Source organism: Oncorhynchus tshawytscha, linkage group LG13 (assembly GCF_018296145.1).
Source record: "Oncorhynchus tshawytscha isolate Ot180627B linkage group LG13, Otsh_v2.0, whole genome shotgun sequence".
NCBI lineage: Eukaryota > Metazoa > Chordata > Actinopteri > Salmoniformes > Salmonidae > Oncorhynchus > Oncorhynchus tshawytscha.
The window spans coordinates 17,006,733-17,025,964 of NC_056441.1; the positions used below are offsets into that span (position 1 = coordinate 17,006,733).

Below are 19,232 nucleotides of genomic sequence, written 5' to 3' on the forward strand. Positions count from 1 at the left end.
TGTGGAGACCTGTAGATGTGGTTGTGGTTATGGTTGTGGAGACCTGTAAATGTGATTGTGGTTATGGTTGTGGAGACCTGTAGATGTGATTGTGGTTATGGTTGTGGAGACCTGTAGATGTGATTGTGGTTATGGTTGTGGAGACCTGTAGATGTGATTGTGGTTATGGTTATGGTTGTGGAGACCTGTAGATGTGATTGTGGTTATGGTTGTGGAGACCTGTAGATGTGATTGTGGTTGTGGTTATGGTTATGGAGACCTGTAGATGTGGTTGTGGTTATGGTTATGGAGACCTGTAGATGTGGCTGGTGCGCTCCCTGGACCGCTGACTGGACAGGCTCGACTAGGAGAGAAGGAGAACAGTGGAGACGTCTCTGTACCTTCACTGTCTTCTGTACCGTCCACAACCCTGGAAAGAGACAGAAAGAGGCAGAGACAGAGAGAGAGAGAGAAGCAGAGGGAGTGAGTGCCAGAGGGAAGAAGGGAGTGAGGGACAGAGAGAGAGGGAGGGAGGGAGGGAGAGCAAGAGAGGGGGAGGAAAGGGACGGATTAGACAGGCGGACTGATAGACAGATCAACTGATGTCAAAAAGTGATTGATGAGTCAATAAAATGCAGGAGAGTATTAGCTGTTACCTAGGGCTGAGGTTGGAGGGGTCTAGCGTGGTGAGAGCTGTCTGGTGGATCTTGATCTTCTTCCTCAGTTTCCTAGTGTTCTGGTGTGTTACTTCTCTGCCACTGTGCAACTCTCTCTCCATCTCGGCTCTACCTAGTGGAGACTTCCCAGATGACACCACTCTGGGGTACAGAACAATGTTCCGCTCCGATTCCGGAGACACAGACACCAGCTCATCTTCCTCATCCTCTTCCTTCTGCACCTGGTTCTCGATGATGGATGGATAGCACTGGATCACTCGTCCGTTGCCTCTCCCCTCTGACTAGAGAGAGAGAGAGAGAGAGAGGAGAAAGAAAGAGCATATAAGACAGAGAACACTCATTGGAGATTCAAACAACATTCACTGTGCATTCATGTTATTTTACAGACAGACAAGCAACATCACTTGTGCTTGGAGTCACACAATCAAATACATTTTGGGGACACCTTGTTCTACTGATGAATCTGGATGCTATGGAATTGAGAGAACAGAGTATTGCTGTAACTAAAGGACTGTCTGGAACAGACAGCACCAATGAGACCAGAGCTGCATCCCAAATTGCACCCTTTTCCCTACATAGTTCATTACTTTTTACCAGGGCCCATAGGGAATAGGGTGCCATTTGGGCAGGATTCCATTGTAATGTGTGTTTGCCAAACAGCCACCTCAGTGAAGAAGGTTCTATTTTTATAATAGCTAAAGTTCTCTCAGTGTTCTGTGCTGCCACGCCTGACAGAACTCAAGGTTCTCTCAGGGTTCTGTGCTGCCACGGTTGACAAAACTCAAGCCTGTACTTAATGTTACATACTCTGGGAAAAATGCTGAGCAATATATATTTAGATATAATTGAATAAGGTTCCACAACCTTTTTATACACAGACACTCGGAGAGAGAAAGAGAGATCAGGACCACAAATGTAAAAAAATACATCTAGACACCGTAGCCCTAGAGCACACAAAAAACGATACATATCTCAGCCTAAACATCAGCACCACAGGTAACTTCCACAAAGCTGTGAATGATCTGAGAGACAAGGCAAGAAGGGCCTTCTATGCCATCAAAAGGAACATAACATTTGACATACCAATTAGGATTTGGCTAAAAATACTTGAATCAGTTATAGAACCCATTGCCCTTTATGGTTGTGAAGTCTGGGGTCCGCTCACCAACCAAGAATTCACAAAATGGGACAAACATCAAATTGAGACTGCATGCAGAATTCTGCAAAAATATCCTCTGTGTACAACGTAAAACACGAAATAATGCATGCAGAGCAGAATTAGGCCGATACTGGCTAATTATCAAAATCCAGAAAAGAGACATTAAATTACAACCACCTAAAAGGAAGCGATTCCCAAACCATCCATAACAAAGCCATCACCTACAGAGAGATGAACCTGGAGAAGATTCCCCTAAGCAAGCTGGTCCTGGGGCTCTGTTCACAAACACAAACAGACCCCACAGACCCCCAGGACAGCAACACAATTAGACGGACCAAATCATGAGAAAATAAAAACATAATTACTTGACACATTGGAAAGAATTAACAAAAAAACTGAGCAAACTAGAATTCTATTTGGCTCTAAACAGAGAGTACACAGTGGCAGAATACCTGACCACTGTGACTGACCCAAAATTAAGGAAATCTTTGACTATGTACAGACTCAGTGAGCATAGCCTTGCTATTGAGAAAGGCCGCCGTAGGCAGACCTGGCTCTCAAGAGAAGACAGGCTATGTGCACACTGCCCTCCAAAATGAGGTGGAAACTGAGCTGCACTTCCTAACCTCCTGCCAAATGTATGACCATATTAGAGAGACATATTTCCCTCAGATTGCACAGATCCACAAAGAATTCGAAAAACAAATCCAATTTTGATAAACTCACATATCTACTGGGTAAAATACCACAGTATGCCACCACAGCAGCAATTTTTGTGGCCTGATGCCACGAGAAAAGGGCAACCAGTGAAGAATAAACACCATTTCTCTTTTGTACTTGAACTATTTGCACATCATTACAACACTGTATATAGACATAATATGACATTTGAAATGTCTGTAATCCTCTGGAACTTTTGTGAATGTAGTGCTGTTCATATTTCACTTGCTTTGACAATGTAAACATATGTTTCCCATGCCAATAAAACCCCTTAAATTGAAACTGAATTGAGAGAGAGTGAGGGGGAGGGTGAGATGGAGAAACAGAAAGAGGTCTCTATTCAGTGTTAAAATCCAGTATTGACTTGTAGGCTCTGGGAGCACCTGGCACACTAAGCCTTTGTGTGTAACAAGGTGGAAGCAAGAGCCCAGTGAAGCACATTAGTTAACTATGACTTGGGGAATAATGAAGGCAGCACAGGTACAGGTCGCACTTTGACCTTGGCTGTAAAGATCAGCGTGACCCCTGACCTCAATGATTTTGATGACCTTTCAAACCCTAATGAGCCAGATCTTTTGAAAAAGTCTGAAACCCTCTTTGAAGAGTATCTTAAATAACTCTCAAGGCGCCCCCGACGGGGCCCCCAAAACAATAAGAAAGCACTGACCTTTCTGATAAATACTTTGTTGAGGGAAAATGTGCACGATACGATTGTTGTCTCACCTAACTATTTTAACATTAATGCACTAATAAATCGCTCTGGATAGGAGCGTCTGCTAAATGACTATTTAGATTGCTTATTACCTGCGATATGAGATGCTGTGAGTAAAATGCTGAATTTTAGAAGCAGAAAATAGCATGATATGTCTATTGATAGGTGACCAATGTTCTCATTCTTATTTAGTAAAAATCTGCCTTGTGGTTTCTGAAACCATCCACTGAATGCTCATGGCTCCGTGCACGCACGCACACACACACACACACCATACACACCATACACACACACACCCCCTATCCTTCTCTGATTAATCACCTGGTCTAATACTGTTCTCAGATTTCTACCCAAAATTCCCTCACTTCCTCTTGTAAATATTAAATGACGCCCCAATCTGCTCTGTAATTTAATGAGTCGCCAACGTTTCCCCCAGCAGTCTGTCAATCAAATCAGCTTTTCCACGCAAACTTCCACTCAAACTTCCACTCAAAATGAATATCCCTCCCCATCCCCAACCCCCATCCCCTCATCACTCCATCCCCTCATCACTCCATCCCCAACCCCCATCCCTCATCACTCTATCCCATCCCTCCATTCCCAACCCCCATCCCCTCATCATTCCATTCCCAACCCCCATCCCTCATCCCTCTATCCTATCCCTCCATTCCCATCCCCAACCCCCATCACTCCATTCCCAACCCCATCCCCTCATCACTCTATCCCATCCCTCCATTCCCAACCCCCATCCCCTCATCACTCTATCCCATCCCTCCATTCCCAACCCCCATCCCCTCATCCCTCCATCCCCTCATCACTCCATCCCCAACCCCCATCCCCTCATCACTCTATCCCATCCCTCCATTCCCAACCCCCATCCCCTCATCACTCCATCCCCAACCCCCATCACCTCATCCCTCCATTCCCAACCCCCATCCCCTCATCCCTCCATTCCCATCCCCCATCCCTCCATTCCCAACCCCCATCCCCTCATCCCTCCATCCCCAAACCCCCTCCACACCCAACCCCATCCCATCATCCTTCCATCCCCACCCCCAACCCCCACCCCCATCCCCAACCTCTCATCCCTCCATCCCCATATCCCCAACCCCTCCATCACCATAAAAACTCAAACTTCTCTCACCAATGAATATGACCCCCCACCCCTCTCTCCATCATTCCCTACTTCTCCTCCTCTCTCTGAACCCCCTCCACCATTAATAAAAATCATTATGCCAAAGAGCGATTTGAGTCAATTACAAGAGATGGAGACTGGAATCAAATCAAATCAAATCAAATTTATTTATATAGCCCTTCGTACATCAGCTGATATCTCAAAGTGCTGTACAGAAACCCAGCCTAAAACCCCAAACAGCAAGCAATGCAGGTGTAGAAGCACGAAGAGTTTTTACTACTGTGTCGTAAGAAACATTAAATGATTTTGGAAGAAGTTTATTCATGGTTATTTGTGGGTCAGTTTCTGAAGGGGCTCTGCACCATTATTAAAACATCCAAAAGCCCTTAAAGGAGATATGTTGACTATAAATTCTCAGTACAAACCCCTTGGCTTTGTTTTACATAGAAAATAGCCAACATTGATAGAACTGTTATCAGATATCTTCGTTAGTGTCTTTTTAACCATACCTGTGTGTCCAAAGGTTTGGTGGACAATCTGGACATAACCTGTCAGAAAGAAAAGTGAGTGAATTGAACATGTCTATATTGCCCAACCCATATGTTATCCTCCCTCTCAGAAACTCTTTATGACATAATGTTGTTACAGGAAATCTCTCATGAGCTGCCCCTCTCAATAGCATAGTTTTCCACTTTGTGCTGTGGCAGTGTGTGTGCGTGCATGCGTGCGTGTGTGTAAAGTGGGCCAGTGTTATTTGGGCAGCAGGACCAGACACACCTGACTGTAATTACAGCAGCATTCCTCATTTAGGAACCCAGGCTATTGCTGCACTCCATCATCTCCCTCCCTCCCTCCCTCCCTCTGCTCGCTCTCTCTCTCTCTATGTATGTGCATGTGACTCACATGGCACTCGTGTCCCTCTCTCAGGTTGTATGTGAGATCCAGCTGGATGTCCTGGACAAAGCGGCTGGTGTACTCTGGGTAGAGGTCCAGTACCTCGTATAGACCACTCAGGTTGATACACTGCAGGTCACAGTAGGTTAGGGCCTTCACATCTGCGTTGGTCTTTATCACCCGGTCATCTATAGACATGTTGGCCCCGATCAGGTCACCCTTACCTGGGGAGGGAGAGGGAGGGATGGACGTTTCAAACAGAGAGCTGTAAACATAGAATTAGAATTACTAGAATAGACAAAGCCACAATTTCTAGGGCTGTATTTTTGTGTCATGGACTGTTATTAATAACATAATCTGATCAGTCATAGATCATAGTTAGAACATAGCATAGAATATATTGTATGTCATAAAGTGACACTATGTTTCAGTTTTTTATATTTAGGGTGCCCTCATTTTCCTGTGTTGGATGTCGGCCCTGTGTATTGGCTAGGTGTGCATGATGTCACGAGGAAGCTGGAATAGCTCTTGAGCTGTGCTAAAGTATTTATCATTGTCATACTGAACTGTGAACACTGCTTATCTGCATTGGGTGCTGGGGGGTGCTGATAGTAAGCAGTGCTGTCGTGACTGCTCTCATCCCCTCACTCTGCTCTTTTCTCTATTCACCCCTACCTCCCTCACTCCCTTTCTCCATTTGTCTCCTTTCCTCTCCTCTATCTGTTCCTCCCCTCTCTCTACCACTCAACCCCCCCCCCCTCTTCTTTTGTGTGGCACACTCTTGCTCGGAGCTTGGCTGAGCGGTTTTGGCTGTGAGAAGGTTTGTAAGGAGTTGGCGTAATGCTTTAGAGGATTTCACTCTTCCCAGATTGTCAATGTCAGCCTGACCTTCTGCACAGTCAGCAGGAGAGCTCTGAAAGAGAGTGTTGTCCCTGTTAAATACTGTATACACACATTACATAGTCACTCTGGCCCAGAACAGGGCAGTACGGCTGGCCCTTAACCTTAATAATATGCATGTCAATCTCTCCTGGCTCAAAGTAGACTTCACACACAGACACATGCATACACACACATGATAACATACGCACTATACACATATGTATACATGGATTTTGTGTTGTAGATAAGTGGTAGTGGGGTACCCCCCCCCCCCACACACACACACTAATAAGCAAACAAACAAGCATACAAAGGCTCAGTCACAGATACTGTACACAGGGACTCACACTCACACAGAGAGAGGGAGTGGCAGGTGACAGAGGCCTGTAGATTCAGCCCTACAATGGAAACTGTGATCCACAGGTGGCCTGTATGGGATGGAGTCAGCCAAGTAGCATTACAAAGTGTTCCAACAATGGACTCCATCTGCCTGCCTGCCTGCCTGTCTCTCTCTCTGTCTGTCTGTCTGTCTGTCTGTCTGTCTGTCTGTCTGTCTGTCTGTCTGTCTGTCTGTCTGTCTGTCTGTCTGCCTGTCTGTCTGCCTTTCTGTCTGTCTGTCTGTCTGTCTGTCTGTCTGCCTGCCTGCCTGCCTGCCTGCCTGCCTGCCTGTCTGTCTGTCTGCCTGCCTGCCTGTCTGTCTGTCTGTCTGTCTGTCTGTCTGTCTGTCTGTCTGTCTGTCTGTCTGCCTGCCTGCCTGCCTGCCTGCCTGCCTGCCTGCCTGCCTGCCTGTCTGTCTGTCTGTCTGTCTGTCTGTCTGTCTGTCTGTCTGTCTGTCTGTCTGTCTGTCTGCCTGCCTATCTGTCTGTCTGTCTGCCTGTCAACCTGTCTGCCTTTCTGTCCTGTCGGCCTACCTGCCCACCTATCTGTCTGTCTGTCTGCCTCCCTGTCTGTCTGTCTGCCTGTCAACCTGTTCCTTTCTGTCTCCCCCTTGCCCCCTTCCAACCCTCCCTCCCTTTCTCCATCCCTCCATCCTCCCTCCCCCTTCCCTTCCATTCCTCCCTTCCTCCCTTTCTCCATAGCCTCCATCCATGTCTCACCCAGTATAGCTCCCTCCCTGTCTCACCCAGTATAGCCAGCACCATGTCTCACCCAGTATAGCCAGCACCATGTCTCACCCAGTATAGCCAGCACCATGTCTCTCACAGTATAGCCAGCACCATGTCTCACCCAGTATAGCCAGCACCATGTCTCACCCAGTATAGCCAGCACCATGTCTCACCCAGTATAGCCAGCACCATGTCACACCCAGTATAGCCAGCACCATGTCTCACCCAGTATAGCCAGCACCATGCCGTCCTTCAGCACCTCCATGGACCCAGAGCAGACGAAGAAGATGGCCTGCAGGGCATCCCCCTGGCGCAGCAGGTACTCCCCAGGGGCACAGAACGTGGTCTTGATGTGCAGGGACAGGGAGCGCAGGCACCCCCTGCTGGCCGAGGCAAACAGTGACAGCTCCAGGATCTCCTTGTTCAAGTGCATGGTGATGTCGGAGCGCAGCTCGTCTGGGAAGTCCTTCAGCAGCTATACGGGGGGATGGTGGAAGGGAGAGAGAGAGAGAGAGTGAAAGAGAGAGAGAGCGAGAGGGAGAGAGAGAAACAGAGATTGTTAGCCATGGCACGATTGCAGTTGACCGTAAACTGCTATCTTGGTCAGGACCCTCTCGAGAAAGAGATTATTCATCTCAAGGGACTTCCTGATTAAAAAAGGTTAGAAAAAGGTCAGCTAAATAAATACAATTTTAAAAGTGATGATGTCACCAAAAATCTGCATGTCTAAGGCCACTTTGAATAAAGGCACTTTGGTGAAAATATTGCAAGTGTTTGCAATAAGTTGTGCTGACTTTAGCTGGTGCTGCATGGAGTGAGTTGAACTTTTGACCCAGCACGACTGGGGGTATCTTAAACAAACATTATTGAAAGAAGGCATAATGATACAACAGCACCACACACCAGCGCCTGTGTTCATAAAGCATCTCAAAGTATGACAAAGTATATACTCATCTAGGATCAGTTTTTCCTTACATATTATATTGAATGGACAGGGTGAACCTGATTCTAGATCAGCCCTCCTACTTTGACCCTATATTGAGACCTCTGCCAACACACTATTGTTCCCACCAGTGGCACCGTATGGGCCCTAAAAAATTCTTAGAACATTAGGCACATTTTTTTCAAGATTAAATTATTAACCTATCATCATTAAAATAATATTTTATTTACAATGTACTAATAACACTAACAGTTTAATTTTCTTTTCTTGATTTTGGCAAAAAGTAAATATCCAGAGTGCCTCTGTATTGGCCAACCCCCCCTATTTACATGAAATGGTTCGGTCCTGCCCCCAAACTGTCATGTCTCAGCATCCTAAAGAGAAATCTGGCTTCCAAAAATGAAAAGAAAGAAAAGAAAGACAAGAGAGAGAAGAGAGTGGGCGACAGTATGTCACCCAATTTTTCACAAAGGAAGTTGGATGAGGTCAGTGAGTGGTGTAAATTAACCTGGTAGCTTAGACCATAGTGAAATAGGCTACTTTTGCTCCCCTAACATTAGTTACTTAATATCTTCACAGAAAATTCTGAGTGTTTACATTTCACTCTCTATTAGCCAACATTTAATCAATGCAGGCAAACTTTTAGCCATCTATTCACACTAAATCAGTAGTCCCTGCCGCTGCCTGGTGCCAGGCCCAACAGATGCAGCTTCAGGCTCAGCAGCCCTGTCTCCCCATCTCCATACCCCTGAACCAGCCCTGTCTCCCCATCTCCATACCCCTGAACCAGCCCTGTCTCCCCATCTCCATACCCCTGAACCAGCCCTATCTACCCATCTCCATACCCCTGAACCAGCCCTGTCTCCCCATCCCCACCCCTCTGAACCAGCCCTGTCTCCTCATCCCCATACCCCTGAACCAGCCCTGTCTCCCCATCCCCACCCCTCTGAACCAGCCCTGTCTCCCCATCTCCATACCCCTGAACCAGCCCTGTCTCCCCATCCCCACCCCTCTGAACCAGCCCTGTCTACCCATCCCCACAGCCCTGAACCAGCCCTGTCTCCCCATCCCCACCCCTCTGAACCAGCCCTGTCTACCCATCCCCACAGCCCTGAACCAGCCCTGTCTCCCCATCTCCATACCCCTGAACCAGCCCTGTCTCCCCATCCCCACCCCTCTGAACCAGCCCTGTCTCCCCATCCCCACCCCTCTGAACCAGCCCTGTCTACCCATCCCCACAGCCCTGAACCAGCCCTGTCTCCCCATCTCCATACCCCTGAACCAGCCCTGTCTCCCCATCCCCACCCCTCTGAACCAGCCCTGTCTCCCCATCCCCACCCCTCTGAACCAGCCCTGTCTACCCATCCCCAAAGCCCTGAACCAGCCCTACTCACAACTGAAGGAGGAGGTTAGCAGCATTGTGTTGAATGACATGTCAGTTGTCATAATTGCAGGTACTGCAATGCATTGAGGACATGAATGTGATTCTCCAGTCAGGAAAAATGTCCCTTGACACAGAGGCAGCCAATATCAGAGCCTTAAAGGAAGAGGCTCTTAGAGATGGATGGGAGTCTCTCCTGTCTGAGGCAACACTGACTGCTACGCAAATGGATGTTGCACCTAAATTTAGCAAGGAACACAGCCGCTAGAGGAAAAGGAAGAGATTCCATGACTCTCAAGAAGAGACAGCTCAGGACAGTGCAGCAACGGTGTTTCAGAACACAGTGTTTGTTACTGCTATGGACAACATCATAAGTGACTTGGACACTTGGTTCAACACCACTGCAAAAATTGTAGAATAATTTTCTGCTGTTCTGAAAGTTGGTCAGATTAGAGGGGGTAAAGTCCCTTCTGTGTGCCAACCACTGATCATGAAGTATTCCAGAGATCAAAATGAAGTAAGACACCTGAACACTGTATATGCTGCCACTTTCCCCCCTAACTTGTCCCCTGAATGGAATTTGTAAGATGCAGCTGCAGAGCATTTTTGGAGAAGTGTGCTTTGCTTTACGTATATTTTGCACACTGCCTGTGACTGTTGCTGGTGGTGAGAGCTTTCAGTAAGATAAAACTGATAAACAACTATTTGAGGTCCACTATGTCCCATGACAGGCTTTGCAGTCTTGCCATGCTGTCCATTGAAAGTCACTTATCTAGAAAGCTGGACTTCAAAGACTTGATCAGTGACTTTACTAGCAAGACGGCTCAGCACTGGGCTCTTGGTGAGTAAGGCTGAGCGTGGGCCAGTGATAACTGCTAAATGGTATGGCTGTGGATATTGGATTAAGACACACATGATGCCCACAGGCTGAGAAGAGACTGAGAACAAGATATATCTCAAAGTAATGGCTGGATTGCCATAAAATTTGTTGTGCACAATCAAGTCCCCAAGTGGAAGAAACCTATTGATTTGGTGACCTCTTGACCTTTCCTCTAGCGCCACCACCAGGCCTTTTCATTTCCATTTTGTTTTCCATTTCCACTTCACAGCTGCTTATGTTCTAGTTGGTATGTGTACTTAGTTCAAAAGTCTGCTGCTGATTTTATCATTTTGTTTGTTATATAATTCTATAGATGATAATGTTTATTGTATATAGATTTATTTTTCTACTGTATTATTGACTGTATGTTTGTTTTACTCCATGTGTAACTCTGTGTTGTTGTATGTGTCGAACTGCTTTGCTTTATCTTGGCCAGGTCGCAGTTGTAAAGGAGAACCTACCTGGTTAAATAAAGGTGAAATGAAAAAATGAAAAAAATGTATTGTAATTGAAAAGGTTAATGTATATTTAAGTTATATTCATTGTAATTGAAAAGGTTAATATATATTTAAGTTATATTTATTTTAAGTTATACATTAATGTTAAGAGAATTTTCCATTCAAGAATGTTATCATTAAAATTACATTTAAACTGTAAAAGACAGCCTTTAGCACATTTCTTATAGAGGGTATCAGTCTTACGTCAAATAGTGATTTCCACTGTATGCAGAATGTTGCATGCATGTCCGCACAGTGTTATATTTTCACAGCTCACTGTCAGTAAATATCCTACAGTACATATTGGACTACAAGAGAGTTGCAAGCCTGCAAAGGTAGAGTTATTTAAAGCTTTGAAGGGGTCGATTGGGTTCTGGAGGTGTGTGGTCGCAGAAACTGCGCAGGGTTGGTGTGGCCTGTGGTGGTGGGGCCCAATGTGATATCTTTTTATGGGGCCCAATATCCCTGGCGGCGCCCCTGGTTCCCACCACAAAACACCAGCTACATTACTAAGCCATTAATGTCCTAATCATCATCTAATCATCCCTGACACACAACATCTGTCAGTCTCTGTTTTAGCCAATAGCAGAAACGTGCTGAACAGAAAATATCAGTGAGTCATCATGACAACAGAGACCCACTTTAATCAACAGGCCTATCTATAATTCATGCATCTGTGATTCATCTCTCTGCCCTATCTGAATGCTCTGTTCTGTTATGTCTTTGCTGTCTGTCTCAAAAGCAAACTGTTCCTGAGGCATGATGGGCCACTGTCTCTCTTTTTGTCCTGCTCTGTATCTCAGTCTATCCATCTCTCATGCTCTTTCTCTCTCGTTCTCTCTCTCGCTCTCTTTCTGTCTCTCTTTCACCCCCCTCTCTATTTTTTTAATACTTTTTCAGCCAAACTTCTTTATGGTTTACACTCTCATCATCAAGCCCTTGATAGTTGAATCAGGAGTGATAGTGTCGGGCTGAAACAATAACCTATAATAACACTCTCCACAAAGGGTGTTCAGATTGCTCACCTCGTTGGAGTCAATGCCGTTGTTGACAGACCATGTGGTCTGGAAGTACTCCAGCATGCGCTGTTTGAGGCCCTGGGGCAGGTGGTGGACCCGGATGAAGTCCTTCAGGTCCTTGGTGCGGGTGTGGTACTGGGACCAGCGAGAGTACATCCTCTGAATAATGGCTGTCACATTACCAAACACCAGGGCGTGCATCAACGCTGGAGGGGAGGGATGGCGGGAAAGAGGGAGGGGGGAAGGGAGGGACAGAAGGGCGGAGGGATTGGTGGGCAGGCAGGCAGGCCGAGGACAGACAGACAGGAGGGAGGGAGGGTTGGAAAACAGGGTTTTGGTGGGGATGAGTTAGAGGGGCATGATATTGGGAGGTGGGTTTGGAGTTAGGAGTGTGGGAGTAAAATTGAGTTTGGGGGGGGGTCACATTTGGAGATGGATGGGCAAGATATTTAGAGGTGGGGCATGAGATTTAGAGGTAGGGCATGAGATTTAGAGGTGGGGCATAAGATTAAGAGAAGAGGAAAACATTCTGAGAAAGATTTACTAGAGGTTGTGTGTGTGTGTGTGTGTGTGTGTGTGTGTGTGTGTGTGTGTGTGTGTGTGTGTGTGTGTGTGTGTGTGTGTGTGTGTGTGTGTGTGTGTGTGTGTGTGTGTGTGTGTGTGTGTGTGTGTGTGTGTGTGTGTGATTGCCCCCAGGCAGTCGGGGACATTTAACACAGCCAGGCTCATGAGCATTCAAAGGGAGAACACTTGCCACTGTGACCTCATTTAAACCCACAGCCCCAAAACCAGTTCACAACTCTGGTTTGGACCTGCTAAAACCAAATAGAAGCAATCCAAACCAGCGGATCAGCCACAAGACCAGTCCTTATCACAGTAAAACTAGATAAAACCAGACGAAGCTAACATTATGAACATTGCCTGGTGTTCACAGAGTCATTCTGAATAATTCTTACATGCATTAATTGTGATGTGCGTGTGTGGGCCCGTGTGTGTGTGTGTGTGTATCTCCCCTACCTCCGATGAGCATTGTGCAGATAGAGAAGATCTTCTCAGCGTCGGTGTTGGCCGACACGTTGCCGAAGCCCACACTGGTCAGACTGGACAGGGTGAAGTAGAGAGAAGCGATGTAGACACTCCTCAGAGAGGGGCCGCTCAGCCCCGTCCCGTTCACTTCCCCCAAGGGGTCATAGGGAGACTCCAGACGCTTCCCTAACTCATGAAGCCAACCTGGAGACAGAGAGGAGGGAGGGAAAGATGGGCTTTGTTCCAATTCTCTACCCTTCTCTCGCTCAAAGCTCAAAGTGTACACTCGTACACTCCGTCATGATTTAGAAGTGTAAGGAATGGCGGAAACTTCCTCCAGTCATGATTGTGAGGGGTGGAGAATCAGAACACAGTCATAGGCTTTGTCCAAAATGTCTTCATTTGCTCTAGATAGTGCATAACTTTTCACCAGAGCATTGCACTATATAGGGCAGAGGTCTCCAAGAGGTCGATTGTGAGCTACCAATAGCTCGCAGCCTACCGATGAGTAACTCTCCAAACAATTCTGCATGTATTTTTCACGTGTTCCACCACAAACTATCATAAACAAATCTCACATGTATCAGACACCTCAAGCTCCTGGCTACTATCAATCAAATCCACATTGACATTATCCCGCCCCTGGTTAGCCACAATTAACTTAAAAGGTAACAATATCTGCCCATTCATTTCCAGCAATAATGCCCCTTTACGTCTGTGTGGTGCACGTGTTTGTCTTTTATTCACTTTGTGTCGCCAGTTAGTGTTAATGATACAGTAACTGTCTTCTGGTTAAACAGAAAGACAAAAAGAAATAAACACTATAAGATCTTTCCCCAAAACATTCATGATTATTTGTATCATTTGGGTGGGCTTTTGTTTTTTTGCAAACTCTGTCATGACATATGCAGCAGCAAAAACATAGCTAGTCCAGCACATTCTTCTCTCGCCAAAGAAGCATTTAAAGGGGTATTTCACTCAAAGATCAACATTTGTTTGTTTTTTCCCAGCCCTCAAATTTTGTCTTCTGATGTTATTTTAAGAATTGACATGGACTCAGAACATCCAATGTCATTGTTTCTACATGAATAATTGTAATTTGGAGAGAGAAAACAGAACAAAAATTTACCAAGACAATCTGAATTCGGGAAAAAACAAAGAGAGAGCCTATTTGAAAGCTAGGATTTTTTTTAAATCAGAAGCTCACAACATGTTTAATCATTTAAAAGTAGCTCTCATGCTAAAAAAGGTTGGAGACCCCTAATATATGAAATAGGGTGACATTTCAGATTTGCCCATAATAGAGATAGAGATTTAATCAGACTGACAAACTAAATGGTGGTGTTACGTTGTTGTGTTTAGAGGTAGGTGAAGGAGTCAAGAGCAGGAGAGCAGAGATGTCCAAGTAGGGTCTTTTAATAGGCAAGTCCACCACAATAAGGTCAGGTACAATACCAAATAAATGCCCACGACAAAAGAGAACACAGTTACTCACGGAAGGAGGAAAAACAACGCTCCTTAAACTTATACACACTCAGTATAATACGTGAAAATAACTAAGGCACAACCTCAACGAGCAACATCACACGAATAATCCCGCACAAACCTAAGCAGGCAACAGGGGTAATTAAACACACAGAAATTAAAGCAAATTAAACCAGGTGAGAAAGAACCAAAGACAAAACAAACGGAGAAGGAAAAATGCATCAGTGATGGCGAGTAGGCTGGCGACGCTGAGCGCCGAGCGCCGCCCGAACAGGGAGAGGAACCAGCTTCGGTGGAAGTCGTGACAGGTGGATTGTCATCATATCTCAGGCTGATTGATTTGTGTGGATAAGATAAAGATATGCAAGAATAACTGTATCAAATAAATAATTAAAATACTGAGCTATATTGTCTGCTAAAAAAATTGGGAAGCTATATTATTTTATACTAATACAATTGCTCATAAAAATATAAACAAGTAATACTTTTTTGCTCAAAAGGGTATGATTACGGATAAACCTGAATGAATGAGTGAGAAAATTACGGAGGGTCAAAGATCATACCTACATTAATGTGGATGCTACCATGATTATGGATAATCCTGAACTAATCCTGAATAATGATGAGTGAGAAAGTTATAGAGGGTCATGTTTTCCGTGCATACCTTAAACATGCTAACCTCCCATGTTATTGGTAATGGTGAGAGGTTAGCATGTCTTGGGGTTATGATCTTTGATCCGCTGTAACTTTTTCCTCATTATTCACGATCCATTCAGGATTATCCGTAATCATGGTTGCATCCATATTATGTACAAGTGTTTAAAAATGTATTTTATTCCTATTTATTATAAAAGTGACTCCAAAGTGTCACAAATTATTTACCATTATTTTTTACAATAATCTAATTTCAATATTATTTTGCATAAAATATAGCTCAGTATTTTAATTATTTATTTTATACAGTCAATTTTGCTCATCTTCATCAAGGGTGTCAATCATTTCAGACCCCACTGTATATACAGTATACCCTGAGTATACCAGACATTAAGAACACCTTCCTAATATTGAGTTGCACCCCCATGGCTGGATGTCCTTTGGGTGGAGGACCAATTTTGATATACACAGGAAACTGTTGAGCGTGAAAAACTCAGCAGCGTTGCAGTTCTTGGCACAAACCGATGCGCCTGTCGCAGTCCATGTAGGGTCAAATGACATTAGGAGGACTAGCTCGGAACTGCTGAAAATGCATTTTAAAGAACTGATTCTTGCTCTGAAAGATTCTAAAAAGTGGGCAATTATTTCAGCCCTGGTACCATCGCTGGGCCACGGCTGTGAAAGATTCAGCAGGCTACTAGCATTAAACACTTGGCTAAAAGACAACTGTAGTTCTGTTGGCATAACTCTTATAGATAACTTTGACACCTTTTGGTCCATCCAAATCATCTTGGCTCCTGGACCCTGTCCGTGCATTTCAAGGCTGCGTTGAGACAATGACTTATCATTGACCCAAGCCCTGCTCAGACAATCCTTACCATTATGTCGCTGAGTTGTCGTAGTGCTGCTGAAAATGTACATTGTCCCAGGAGCATTGGCAGTCATAATGTAAGTAACCTCATTTATGTACCTCTAACTCCCTTGAATGCTTCTGTCAATCCTACAGCTTTTGTATGCCGTAATTATGCGCCTATGAACATGGGTTATATTGTTAGCACTGGGCGGTGTGCCTTAGTAGGAATTCCACGGTGTGCAGCTCACCCTGCACTATCAGCTCAAACATAAATACCATTGTCATGTCTACCTCTGATAAGCCTCCCAATAAATCAATAAAGACTATCAAGAATCCCAGAAAAGTGCTACAAATTGCCCACATTAACATATATAGCCTAAGAAACAAGGTTCATGAAATTGATAACTTTCTAGTAACATAACATTCATATACTGACTACCTCTGAAACTCACTTAGATAATACCTTTGATGATACAGTGGTATGCAATACATGGCTTCAACATCTTCAGAAGAGACAGGGTTGCCTATTGTGGAGGTGTTGCAGTGTATGTTCAGAGTCATATTCCTGTAAAGCTTCGAGACGATCGCATGTCAAACGGTGTTGAAGTAATACAGCTACAGGTTCACCTGCCTCACCTAAAGCTCTTTCTTGTGGGAAGCTGCTATAGACCACCAAGTGCTAACAGCCAGTATCTGGATAATATGTGTGAAATCCTTGATAATGTGTTTGATATCAATAGAGAGCTATATTTTCTGGGTGACCTAAATATTGACTGGCTTTCATCAAGCTGCCCACTCATGAAAAAGCTTCAAACTGTAACCAGTGCCTGCAACCTGGATCAGATTATCAGTCAACCTACACTACCAGGGTACTTACAAACAGCACAGGAATGGAATCATCCATGTGTATTGATCACAACTTTACTAATGCTGCAAAAAATCTGCTGTAAAGAAGGATCCAAATCCATTGGATGTAGTGACTATAATATAGTAGCCAATTCTAGGAAAACCAAAGTTCCAAAGGCTGGACCTAATATCGTGTATAAGAGGTCATACAATAACTTTTGCAGTGATCGCTATGTTGAAGATGTAAAGAATATTTGTCGGTCTGTAGTGTGTAATGAGGAGCAGTCAGACGCTGCACTTGACACATTTATGAAATTGCTTATTCTAGTTAATAATAAGTATGCACCCATTAAGGTGACTGTTCAATCCCTATGGATTAATAAGGAATTATAAAATTGTATGGTTGAGAGGGATGAGGCAAAAGGAATGACAAATAAGTCTGGTTGCACAGACGATTGGCAAACGTACTGTACATTTAGAAATCATGTGACTAAACTGAAAAAAGAAGAAGAAACTGTACTAAGAAACTAAGATAAATTACAGTGCATTCGAAAGTATTCACATTTAGTTATATGACAGACTTATTCTAAAATTAATTACATTTGTCCCCCTCCAGTCAAAACACAATACCCCATAACCACAAAGCAAAACCAGGTTTTTACAAATGTTTGCAAATGTATTAAATAGAAAAAAGAAAAAAACAGAAATATCACATTTACATAAGTGTCACGTTCTGACCTTAGTTCCTTTATTATGTCTTTGTGTTAGTTTGGTCAGGGCGTGAGTTGGGGTGGGTAGTCTATGTTCTTTTTTCTATGTTGTGTTTTGTGTTTGGCCTAGTATGGTTCTCAATCAGAGGCAGGTGTTGTTCATTGTCTCTGATTGAGAATCATACTTAGGTAGCCTGTTTTCCCCATTTTAGTTGTGGGTGATTGTTTTCTGTCTCTTCACCAGACAGAACTGTTTCGTTTCTGTTCGTGATCCTTGTTATTTTGTTCAGTGTTAATAAATATCAACATGGACATGTACCATGCTGCATATTGGTCCGATCCTTCTTACACCTTGTCAGAGGAAGACGAATCACACTACAATAAGTATTCAGACCATTTACTCAGTACTTTGTTGAAGCAACTTTGGCATCGAATACAGCCTCGAGTCTTCTTGGATATGATGCTACAAGCTTGGCACACCTATATTTGGGGAGTTTCTCCCATTCTTTGCAGATCCTCTCAAGCTCTGTCAGGTTGGATGGGGAGCGTTGCTGCACAGCTATTTTAAGGTTTCTCCAGAGATGTTCGATCGGGTTCAAGTCCGGGCTCTGGCTGGGCCACTCAAGGACATTCAGAGACTTGTCCCTGAAGCCACTCCTGCATTGTCTTGGCTGTGTGCTTAGGGTCATTGTCCTGTTGGAAGGTGAACTTTCACCCCAGTCTTGAGCGCTCTGGAGCAGATTTTCATCAATGATCTCTCTGTACTTTGCTCCATTCATCTTTCCCTCGATCCTGTCTAGTCTCCCATTCCCTTCGCTGCTGAAAAACATCCTCACAGCATGATGCTGCCACCATTCATCAGACCAGAGAATCTTATTTTTCCTGGTCTGAGTGTCCTTTAGGTGCCCTTTGGCATACTCCAAGCAGGCTGTTATGTGCCTTTTACTGAGTAGTGGCTTCCGTCTGGCCACTATCATAAAGGCCTGATTGCTGGAGTGCTGCAGAGATGGTTATCCTTCTGGAAGGTTCTCCCATCCCCGCAGAGGAACTCTGGAGCTCTTTCAGAGTGACCATTAGGTTCAGTGGTCATCTCCCTAACCAAGGCCCTTCTCCCCCGATTGTTCAGTTTGGCAGGGCGGCCAATTACCCTTCCCCAGATCTGTGCCACGATACAATCCTATCTCGGAGCTCTACGGACAATTCCTTTGACCTCATGGCTTGGTTTTTGCTCTGACATGCACTGTCAACTGTGGGACCTTATATAGACAGGTGTGTGCCTTTCCAAATGTACAATAAATTGAATTTACCACAGGTGGACTCCAATCAAGTTGTAGAAACATCTCAAGGATGATCAATGGAAACAGGATGCAGCTGAGCTCAATTTTGAGACTCATAGCAAAGGGTCTGAATACGTATGTAAATAAGGTATTTCTGTTCTTTATTTGTAATAAATGTGCAAACATTTCTAAAAACCTGTTTCCCGTTGTCATTATGGGGTATTGTGTGTAGATTGACATTTATATTAACACATTTTAGGCTGTAATGTAACAGAATGTGCAGAAAGTAAAGGACTCTAAATAGTTTCTGAATTCACTGTATATAAAGAATGATAGTATAAGGCTTTGGAGCACCTTAAATGACATTTTGGGAAAAAATGCAAACTTGGCCCCATTG

The 19,232-nt window shown here is 44.5% G+C and overlaps 1 protein-coding gene across 1 annotated transcript in view; it reads right to left on the reverse strand.

The window, feature by feature from the left end:
* The window catches only part of LOC112265810 (potassium voltage-gated channel subfamily H member 8-like), a 45,295-nt gene that overhangs the window by 6,637 nt on the left and 19,426 nt on the right, over positions 1 to 19,232 (reverse strand). The window contains exons 5-11 of the mRNA XM_042295034.1: positions 13,002 to 13,214; positions 11,991 to 12,190; positions 7,490 to 7,739; positions 5,286 to 5,500; positions 4,892 to 4,930; positions 636 to 937; positions 294 to 409 (exon numbers count right to left, since the gene is read on the reverse strand). Of these exons, the coding sequence (XP_042150968.1) occupies positions 294 to 409; positions 636 to 937; positions 4,892 to 4,930; positions 5,286 to 5,500; positions 7,490 to 7,739; positions 11,991 to 12,190; positions 13,002 to 13,214 (1,335 nt within the window). The remainder of the gene's footprint in view (positions 1 to 293; positions 410 to 635; positions 938 to 4,891; positions 4,931 to 5,285; positions 5,501 to 7,489; positions 7,740 to 11,990; positions 12,191 to 13,001; positions 13,215 to 19,232) is intronic.